This window comes from Buteo buteo, chromosome 19 (genome assembly GCF_964188355.1).
Source record: "Buteo buteo chromosome 19, bButBut1.hap1.1, whole genome shotgun sequence".
Lineage (NCBI taxonomy): Eukaryota > Metazoa > Chordata > Aves > Accipitriformes > Accipitridae > Buteo > Buteo buteo.
The window spans coordinates 7405968-7417532 of NC_134189.1; the positions used below are offsets into that span (position 1 = coordinate 7405968).

General features: G+C 40.2%; 1 protein-coding gene across 1 annotated transcript; it reads right to left on the bottom strand.

Annotated features, from left to right (window-relative positions):
- Positions 1-3843: 3843 nt before the first annotated feature.
- Positions 3844-11286, bottom strand: SPIC (Spi-C transcription factor). The gene is made up of 5 exons (XM_075051334.1): positions 11270-11286; positions 10549-10642; positions 8784-8896; positions 7728-7836; positions 3844-4271 (listed from the first exon to the last, which is right to left on the bottom strand). Exons 1-5 carry the CDS (start codon positions 11270-11272, stop codon positions 3844-3846), a joined length of 747 nt encoding a protein of 248 aa, XP_074907435.1. The 5' UTR covers positions 11273-11286.
- Between the last annotated feature and the right edge of the window lie 279 nt (positions 11287-11565).

Below are 11565 nucleotides of genomic sequence, written 5' to 3' on the forward strand. Positions count from 1 at the left end.
GCAGCTGTAAAACTGACTGTTGTCCAGGGTAATCGACACAGACTTGTGGATCTGCTGACATAATGTTATCTGCTTTAAATTGTGGGTTTCCTATCATCTCGGTCATGACATTTTCTTTATCTGCCACAGACGGAACTGGCCTGGTAATAACTTCAAAAGGAAAGGTGCTGCTTCTGCCACATCTGCAGCAGCGCTGTGCACGAAGATGAAAATATTAAACATGGGGGGGGGGGGGAGAAAACACAAAGGAACGTGCAGAGTACAAATGGCCTGCAAGTGTCACAAATTCAGTGTGACAAGCTGTCTGTTAGTGCCATCTTGTGGGCCCAGAGCCACCCCCATGCCAAAGAGGCAAAGCTCTTTCCACCAAGGAGCAACCCCAGTTCGTGCCATCCTGGCTTGTAGCACAGGGACCTTCCATCAGAGGACAACTCTGAAGCCACAGCAGATAGGCAAGGCATGATACCATGCCTGACATTGCTCGAGCAAACAAGAATTGTGTGTTGGGGAGAAGCACCAGCCCAGAACTCGCCTGGGACTCTCTGATCTTGTCTGCCACGTCTGAACAGAAGCCAGGTGGCACAGTCGGCACAAGGGATGAGCAAGGAGACTCTCCACATGTCTAGCTATACCTGTGCAAGAGGATTTCTGCCATCCCGTTAGAGGCATACTTCAGTCTGAAAGGCTCACGTCCTTACTAAGTGCCTGAAGCATCATGAGGCACAGTATTAGTTAAATGCAGGACTTCAGTATGGGGCACGTTGCTCAGACTGGGATATCCTTTAGAGCGGGGTACTTTAAAGGATACTCACTCCCACTGAGTGTGGGAGCTGGGAGGAGCCCAGCTTCTTTCGCCACCCCTAGGCCCTATCCCAGGGTCTTCCAAGGCAAGATGCAGCCTCTAAGTCAGAGGTGAGTGTGAAATATAGCCAGATGAGCGGGCAGGCAGATTGCTTTCTGCTAGGGGTGAGCGGAAAGGAGACAGGAGAGAGACAAAGGCGAAGCCAGCAGTGGCAGCAATGGCCAGTTATCAAGAGTTACGTGTATGGGATAAAGCTGCTGTCTTGGGAGCTGCCTCTCACGTTTCCCCCGGGTGCTTGGCACCATCACATCTTGTGTCCAAACCTGTGCACGTGGGAGGGAGGAGATGCCACACGGAGCCTGGGGGTGGGAGGACAGTGATGGGGGGTGAGGTGCACAGGGGACTGCACTGGGAATAAAAATGCCCTACTAGCACCCACCTCGGTTCTGTTTAGATCTCCACAGGGAGCCTTGAATTTCCTACAGGGAGTTACATGACAGGATCCTGCAAATACTGAGACCAGCAGGAGTCGGTTTTCCTACATTCAGCCTTGTGGTATGGCTATGACTTTACTATGACTTTATTGCAGTACTGTGCATCTCAGAAATGGATATCATCTTGGGTTAAAGCTGCTGAGAAACAATGAATCCAGCACATCCCTCGGTGTGTTGTTTCACTGGTTAAATATTTGCACAGTTAAAACCAGCTACACCTGATTTCAGACCTCAGTAAGTCTAAGTCTGCACTTCACTTATTTGGTAACCATGTGGTTTTGTGTATGATTTAACCTGTCTTTGCTAGGTTAAAGTGTTGCTAGCAGTCAGGAATCTTTTCTGTATGTAAGCCCAGTATCAGTGCATTGCACAGTTAAATATCCTTCTGTATAGCCACAGAACTACAGTAGGAGCTTCTAAAATATATCCAGGTACATTTGATGGAGGGGGTGGAAGCAGGGGGAGGGGAGCTACGTTTTTTTCAAAGGAATCTCTTTCTAACACTGTCAGTCCCCATAGTTACTCCTGTGGCTGAAATCTGTCTCTTCCTATCCACAGATATTATGATTCCCTCATTTCTTCCCTGACTGAATTTCCTTTAGTTCTTACCCCTTATGCTCTTTCATCTCTGTACTGCTCTCCCAGCTGCAGCTGTAACATCTTATCTGGTTACCAGCTTTACAGGAAGCAAATGCTAATGTTTATACCTAAGTTAAAAAGGTAACACAGAATCTGAGTAAGTATTTATTTTCTTAACAAGTAGATGAGGCTGAGGAAAGTGAATCTAAACATATTGATTAAGGAAGCACTTTGCAGAAAGCAGACTCTTAATCCAGTGTATGTTACCAGCCTTGTAAATAACATAAAGTCAGTGTGCAATGGGTGACAGATGCGGAGTAACTGAACTGTGCAGTTTCTTGGCAAATTTATGTACATTATGACATTTGAAGTGTTGTATTTACGTATGCCCTCACATAGTGAAGGCACCCCAACTGAAAGACCTTAGTCCTTTGTAAGAGTTAAAATCCAACTGTGTTCAGTGCTACAGCAGGATCCAGATTCAGTTCTAGAAGACCAGAGGCATTCTTGTGTCTATTTTGTAGTAATGTTTACATTTTACAGGACACTACACTCAAAATGAAATATTAACAACACAGTTATGACCTTCTTATTTTACTGACTTAAAATCTGGGTCTGTTTTTAGTGCTATTTAAGATGCTTCAGATTTCTAAGAGTACACATCTTTCATCTTACCAAAGTGCTAACTCAAAACCTTGAATTTTGCTTGAGCAGAGTGTACTGCATTGTGTCTATTACATAAAATTATATCCCTGTATAAGTAAGCAGGAGTTAGACAAAGGGGCAACTATCAAAGTCAGTGAATTTCATCAAACATATCAGGCCACCATTTATACCTCTCCACAGAAATTAATTTTGTCTTTATTAATATCCAGGCCTGCACTCACTTGAAGCAAAAGCAGAACTTGGAATTGAATGCAGTTGAATGGAATTATTTTGGCACAATAGACAACTCATATGATGATACAAGTTGATCAAGCATGAGAAAAAGTATATTTATAGGTATCATCCTGGAATAAGGAGCTAGTACTCTCTTCTTACCTAAATTTAGTCCTTCTTCCCCATGAAGACAGTGTAAAATCACTGAGCCTTTCAGCTGCATTCCCTTGTAGGAAAAGAGCTGGAGAAGTGAAATTGTACTTATATGTATAAAGTTATAATTCCAAAAATAAATAACAAAGCTATGTTTGTTAGGGGAGTACAGAACTGCTGGACAAAAGTGCAGCTTCTCATATTAGTGGCGGAAGAACTGTAAATAACTTTGTGAAAAGCATAATCCTTTACTAACCCTCACATGGTATGGTCACTTTCCCAATGAATCCACTGCCAACAGTGAAATGTGCACCTGGCAATCCTAATACCATATGTCAGGATCTGTGCTAAGATATGTTAATTTAAGTGATTAAGGATTAACAGCTTGTCCAACAGGTGCACCTTCATGTGGACTCTATCATTCAGCCAAGCATTCACTCAGAAAATGTCTCTTAATAAAGAACATTGAGGAAAAAAGCAGACAGTAGCTTCATGCAGTTGGCAAACCTCTTCCCTTTCTAATTCACATGCATCCAAATGATAGGGAGTTCATGAGCTATGGTACAACAGCATGTAAATTCTGATTGGAAATGCTGGGGATATGAATAAAACTTCCAGTGAGTGTTGTCAGGATGGGATCTTTGATGTCCACTAACAGACAGAAGCCTTGATACTGATCTTGGATATACCAGCTTGAATCTGAAGTAATTCCTCTGATTAATGTCATGGAGAATAGATTGTGCCCTACAGCTGCTGGTTTTCTTCAATAGTCAATGACCATTTATCATTAACTTCAAAAGGATCAAAACTAGGCCAATATCACTTTCAAAACCCTCCTCTTTGTATGTTTGCATGATATCTTAAAGGAAAAGCTATGTACAGAGAAGAGTTCCTGTGCTGGAATCTAACAAAGACCTGTTTATGTGAAAGATATGTCTAGCTGTTAGCATGCTGTAATGCATAACCATTGTTATACATGTAATTATTGTAACTGATCCAGTCATCTGCACACTGATAGTCTTGATTAGACTGAATGTATGGATGATAAACTGTTTCTTTTCCCAAGAAATAAGATGGAGCAAGTCTCTGTAAAACAACAGCACTGAACTGGTATGTCAGCTTCCTTCGAATTTTAATGATTTCACCTGTTCTTCCATAATTCCTCAGTGCTCTGGCCATTTTCTGATATGTCATGATCTTGCGGTTTCCCTTTCTTTCTCCCCACAGCTCTGCAAGTTTCTCCTTGTTTTTGGAGACAAACTGGAAGACACCATTGGGCTTATCCACCCATTGGATGCAGTTTGCCATAGCTGGATCATACAGAGACTCATGGAGGTACTCAAACAGTCGAAGTTTTTTTCTACCTATTAAGAAATAAAGTACAAAATGTCAGAACAGAACTTATACTTGTTTTAAAAGATGAGCAGTTGTCTTTTTCTGGAAGGGATCTTACAAGCAAAAGCATAGGTGAACCTAGTACCCTGTCACAAATTAAAAGATCAGTATAAACTATTCAGTGGAAGACCAGCAACAGCAATTGAGATGATAGTTCTGAAACATGTACAGATCTGTGGTGACAGAAAAGGATTTGGTCATTAGAGTTTCAAGAGCAGGTTCTTTGGGGATCATGACATGTATCTGGTGACTTCGCTGTAGTGGTAGGTCTCAGAAGCCACTTTCAGCAGTCTTCAGACACATGCTGCGCAGATGCATGGTCAAGGGACCCACTGCAGGAAATTACATCCTCAGACAGTGCGGGAAAGAGGTTTTGGAGAGCTAGTCTGAATGTTTTTGAATAAATGCTTTCCCTGCTTAATCAAAGCTCAAAGCTTTTGAGATGACTCAATTTTGTCAGGTTTGTTTCAGGACTGTTTTGGGAATGCAAGGTAGTCTGACACAAGAAAGTGTGAGTGGGTAAGTGGGGAGAGCAAGCTAGTGTTAAACAATAAACCTCACCTAGTCAATAAGGATCTAGACCTTCTGGTACTCTGCAGTTTTCTAAAAAAGTGCAGAAGTGTCACCTTGCATTCCCATGGAGGATGAAGCAAGCTCAGTACTGCAATATTTGTCAGTTAACTATGTGCTTCTCCCCACAGGCTCAGCTCTCAAACTTGAGTTTACTAGTGAAGCTTATTTAGTTTCACTTAGGTCTTGTGGATCCCTCTCTCTGAAGTACTTCTAGTTCCCTTCACAAAGCCAAGGGTGATGAAGAAGCTGCCATAAGGAGGAAGAATTTAAGATTATGAGACAAAGAGGAACATTTTGCAGAAAGCAGAGTCTATGCAGAAGAACGGCTTCCACTTTAACCAAAGTGGAAACAAGCAGCTGCACCTAAAGTTCATAAAGTCTTGTCTTGTGTGGCTATTTTAAACTAGGAACAGGGGAAAAGTGACAGTTGCTAAGGAACACTGAGGTCAAGCCAAGACATCTGTTAGGGATGACAGTAATTCTGCATCTGGTGATAAGGAAAGAGGAGAGAAGTGACAGTCAGACTAGGAAGAAGAAGAGCCTGAAATCAGAGGTACTTTCCAAAAAATTAATAAAATTTCATTATCTAAATAAAAATTGGCCTGTGACTAGAAGTATCTATTCCACTAGAAATACATGTAGTATTACCAAGATGAGAAGCTTAAAAGCAAACTGGTGAAGGACACTGCCTGATCACAGTAAACACTTCTTAGTAGGTGACCTCCTTAGGTCCCCTCCAACCTGAATTATCTTATAAACCTATGAACCTCTGGTAGAAAAAATAAGATCGGGGAAAACCAACCAACTATTACGGACTGAGTCTCTGCTGGAAAACAGTAGTGTAGCCATGTCTGCAGCAGCATCTGATTTCATTCTGTCTGTCCTCTTTTTTCAGCTGTCATTTCTGGCCAAATTTTTATTTCTAGACACTTTCTAGACACATCTAGCTGATGTCTTGGTTTGGGAGGGCTTATTTGCTCTTATGTGTTAATGCAGCTATGTTACTAGAGCCCAGCTGTTATTGCTAAAGTGCTACACAATGTGGATGCACCAGTTTGAGCTGGGGTTAGTTCACAGATCTTTGTACTGCACCTCATTGCATAAGCTAGTGCATAAATTCATTTTCAGGCCCTAAACATCAGTCTAAGCTAGCAGGCTAGTGTCTGCAGGTTTCTTATGTGGTCACTGGAGAGTGGCAGTTTCCTCCAGAAGGTCTTTCAGAGTGTCTGCATTAGATTTCTGTGCTGAATTGTCCTGAAGCAGCCTAATTGTCTCTGGGTGTGCCTAATTCAGATGCCTTTCTGAAGTACCTCTCTTGATTGTCTCCGCTCACCAAGCTTTAGTTCAGATCATGGAATGTCTTGACGTGCATGAATTGGACTCCTTTCAGAAGAGACCTAACTCAAAGATGCTTTCCAGAAGCATATCTAAGTCACTGCAGCTTTCAGAACTTGTGGCCAGACTAGAGACTGCCCTAAATAAACCCTTGAGAACACTTTAAACACAGACTTTGGGTCCTCAGTATTGATTGTTTCATCTACAGATCTATTCCTAAAGGGCCATACTACTTGCTAGTGTACAGAAAACCTCTCATGTCCCAATAAGAAGCCAGGAGGACTAAATTTATTTAGGTATAGTGGAAATAGTCCCCCAAATCACAGTGTCTGGCAGGAATATCGCCATGGACACAAAGAACCCATAAGAGGACAAAAAAACCCCCCATAAGAATAGTCAGTCATTCTGAAAAATTATGCAGTATCTGAAAATTTATGCCTTCTGGAAAAGAACATTGATAATAATGTAAAAGAAATATGAAACAAGAAACAAAGTTTAAGAGAGCAGTAACAACTGAAGGTGAATCTAGATACTGACATGTAAAATTCCCCAGTGCAACACCGGGTAAGACTTAGAAAAGCAACATTTCTGGATTGAAAGGTTTTTCTTTGCAATAGTGAATTTCAAGTATTAGAACTACAGAACTTAAAAGCAGAGGCTACTCTCTTCCCATCGTCCCAAGGAATCTGTAGTAGTAGTAGTAGTTGCTATTAAGCAACATAAACCACAGTGTTCAGCATCAATGGGAAGAGATGATACCAAAAACTGACACCATGTGGTTAAAGTTGAAAGCAGGGGATTTCAAAAAGCAGCAAAACCAGGAAGCTACTCAAAAAGACCCCACAGTCAAAAGTAGGTACAACAGCTCAGAGTGGAAGCTGTGGAAATCTTACCTAGCAGAGTCATAGAAAGGTTGCTAAGTCCCAAACAAAAACCAAAGAATGAATGCAGTAACAAAAGAAGTACTGTAATGAACAATGTCACCCGACCTATTCTTTGCAAAATAGATATCCACTCAAGCAAAGTCAACCAAAAGGAGCACAAAAATAGCTATAAAAATGCACACTGGAAGTGACAAAAGCTAAGAGGTAATTTGAAAAGTGAACAAAGGCATAAAATCAGGTGCAATAATATTCATGTATGTGAAAAACCTTCAGGAAAACCACTCCTTGTTGGACCACATGAAATAAAGTAAGCTATTAAAGTGGATAAAGATATTATTGATAGCTAGATTTACTTCTTTGCGTCAGACTTCATCCCAGATGATTTGGAGTGAAACACATCTCTGGTTTGTTTTTCCATGTACTAAACAAGAGGACAGAATAAGATGATAACACATGTATCTTACCTTATGAGATTTAGAAGATAGGAATTGAACACTAGCAGTTGTATTCTAGTTACTTTTAAATGTTAACTTATTTTTTTCCCGTTAAAAGTAAAAAAAAAATTAGGAAAAAGAGAAAGCATAATTTGCCAGGAGATTTTTTGAAGTATCAAGATATACTCTTTCTACACACCTTTCCCTGCTTTTGGCTGGCCAGCAGCAGCATGCATCACTTGGCTTTCTGGAGTATTCTGCAGAGTATGGTAGACAGTCTCATCCGCATAAAAATCCACTGCACTGTTCTTCAAGAATTAAGACAAAGAAGAGTTACTAATAGAGTACATTCTCTGAGGGAAAAGAAACTTGTAGTAATTAATTGCCTGAAGCCTTCAAAATGCAGCCTTTCATCACCTCAGCCATGGAAGACTTTTCTCAGCCAGGAAGGCATGCAGTATGCTGTACCAGTAATGAGCAGGACTGATTTGTGTCCAGGGGGAAGGGCTGCCCACAAGGGGAGGGTATGAGAGGGAAAACAGAGTAATTGCCTCACTCTGGACCTTCAACCCTTCTGCTGGAGGCAGAGGAGCAACAGTAGACTCTGTTTCCAGAGTTAGTAAAAAAGCCAACAGCCACCTGGACAGTGGCCCCTACAGACTCTGTAGCTCCTGTGTCCCATTGTTGCTGATCTGCTCATTGAAAATGGGCTTTTGTGGAATCTGTTTACCTGAAATTATCTCCCATGCAATATTAATTTTCCATCACTCCTGGAAGCCACACTCCCAGTGTTTTTAAGAATGAATATGAACTCTGCAGGCTGAAGCTGAGCTCAGAGTTCAGACAATGCTGGTCTTCCCAGCACTCTTAGAGGAAAAAGCTGTTGAAGAAATCAAAGGTGCGGTAGTTTCTCACAGCAGCAGAAGCTATGCGGAGGTTGGAAGTTGTTCTTCTCTGCCTGTTGCCAGGTAATAGAGAGAAGCCCTTTTCCCTATTGTACTAGTAGATTGGTTTGTTAGTTGTCATGTTACATGATGAACCACAGAAGAGCACCAGAGGCAAACAGCTAAGATGACTCCTAAAAAGAGACTATTAAACATGTTTTGCAAATATTTCCCAAGGCAGTTGAATCTGAATCATGCCTGGGCAGACCAAATTTCTGTTAGAGTCAGTATAATGATTTGTACTAGAAATCACAAATGGGCAGCCAATTTTCCATTTATGTCTGACTGTTATTAGTAATCAGTTCACTTACAATCACATTTCGCCAGGTATACCCTTGGTCCTCTGTAGATGGTGCTGCAGAGTAGCTAGGACTTGCTCGGAGGTGGTGGTGATGGTTGAGCGCAGTCAGGCAATTTTTATAACCTGAGAATTAGGAGGATGGAGTGAAACCTGAGTGAGTAAAAGGGAGAGAAGAAGGAAAAAAACCCAGCAGCAAACAGTCTAACATGCTGCTGGGTCTGTCAAAAAGCATTTATCTTATGGCTGCCTTCTAGATAATAAAGTCTCCAGAGCCAAGATGTTTCATATCAGCAGGTTATCCAACATAATCTGTACTGTTGCTGTTAATTGCACCCTTGGGCTGGTTTTGTTTGCCTTCACGATGACAAGCAATATTTGTTAAGACAAAATGTCAGATATTTCATAGTATCATGAAGTAGTTTGGTTAATAGAAAAAGGAGGGCAAAACAGATCACCAAACATAATGAACAGAATTATAGACTACTATACTACATGTATTAGAAAGGAAAAAGGAATGTCATACAGTTCTGCAGGCCATTAGTACAATGCAAGTCAGAGTCTCCAATTGTGAATGAAGTGAAGGAGCATCAGAGCATCTAGAGTGCCTGAAAGAACGACACTGAAGGAACCCAAGACCTTAGGATGTTTAAAAGAAGCAAAGGCGAAGACCGGACTGAGGCACTTGGAATAAATTACACACTGCACGTGGTCAGAAAAAGATTTTTGGAGGGTACATCTATTGCAAGTGGAAATGTGGGTGCAGCTGTGGGACATACTAACCACTGAGTTGCAAGTGTTTTATACCTTCCTCCATCGGCCCTAACAACAGATACAGGCAAGAACATTGCAAGTAATTATGTATAGTGGATCCTTCAGCATGTGTAAATTACCAATGCAGTGGAGCCAAAAATTTATTAACAAAGGCTGAAGATACGGCCCAAGAGGTCTTATTTACATTTCATATATAATAGATAATACGTAAATAAACTTCCTCGTATGAAATTCATTCCACACAAAAGACAATAGATATTTTGTTCTGGACTTAGGGGGTTTGTGATGTAGCCTCCTATTTTCCTTTCCTTTCATTTCTGTTTACAATGTAAAAACAGCAAACACAGATCTTAAATTTTATAATCATTTAATTGCCAAAACCTTGCCTGAACTGGAACAATTTACAGCTTTCCTGTATTTTAAGTTTTGTAAAGTATAAAATGCTTGAAGCCAAGAAAAACACTTTTCTATTAATTATCCAGACTCAAACTAGCATTTCTACATAAAAATATTTAAAATTTATATTTTAATGTAAAAACAGTAATTGTGGAAATTACTTTCACGTGTTGGATTCTTGGTCTTTTTTTTTTTTTTTCCATTGGAATTCAGTGTTATTATGAGCTTATTCAGAGCATAACAGAAGGGCATTTTTCAATTAAAACATTAAAACTGGAAAATGGCTGTTGCGCTGTGGTCATATATCCTCTGATTATAGGAAATCTGGGCTCAGTGCACCTCAGCTAGTACTAAGGAGAAGGTAGAAGAGGGGACTGTCCAAGAGTTTCCCCGTGCTGTGACACAGAAGATGCACACCACACTGGGCAGTACTAATGGAGGGGCAGAAAGCCTCCAAATATTCTTCCCCCTTTCCATCCTCCCAACACACCCCTCTGCTGTCCATTAATCCACCTCTGGGAAATTAATCTCCCACCTATGTGCATCAAGATGTACTTTCCTGTAAAAATACAAAGTGGTAAATGAAATGGAATAATAGTCTTTTTTACCTGGTGAATACTGCATTTCTCTGTCAGAGTGCTGCTGCAGTACTTCTAGCGCATCTTCGAAAGCCTGGCCCAGTACGTCTTGGTCAGGAAAACTCTGCAAGAACATTTTTCTGTTGGGAGCCAGAAAAGACCAGGCTGGTTCTTTCAACATTGTCAGTCAGAAAATCCCAAATGAATACAGTGATTATAGAGAATATACATCCTCCTGGAATATGTATTTTGCAGGCACTGAGGCATTACCGTAATTGTTTACTATTATAAGAAAGTTCTCACTCCTCTGAGAAGTCTCTTTGAGGTCAGTGGGACAACTCACACGGGTAACATTACTCACTCGTGCAAATGTTTCAAGGTTCATTTCCTTAATTTGCAGCAGAAGTTTACATAAAGGGTGTTACTGTTATTGGAGTGTTTTATAGTATGTAATACAGAGGTACGTGTCACTTGTGTAACATGATTTATGAAGCTAAAGTTATCATTCAATAACTTTGACATGACAAAAATTGTTACTCACAAGTTATGGAGCGGTTATGCAGAGAAAATGCTATACTATCCCATTATAGAAAACCCAGTGCGGATTTTCAGAAAACTGTTTATTAAAGTTTTACTACACCTTGTTCTAAAAAGCGAAAAAAATCCCCCAAATCTGAATGTGCCTAAGAGTTTTCTGTAGCATATCTGAAGCACTCGATAATGAAAGAGAATAAAGGCATTGTAAACTTACCATTATTTGGATATCAAAACTTGAATCCTGTTTAAAATAAACAATATTTTTAAAATTTATGTTTCAAAATAAGCAATAATTCTCTCAGTATAAATAAAACTAACTAAATGAAATAACTCTGTATTTCCAGTGATGAGATGAAATGTATGTAATAACACAGATAAAAGTAATTTAGGATTAGAAAGTGACATTTTAATGCAATTATATACTTGCAATATTTTATTTTGTTTTTTAAATTCATACTATTTTTCCTTACTAGCTTCCAGTTTCATTAATACTGTAACTTTTAGATTATT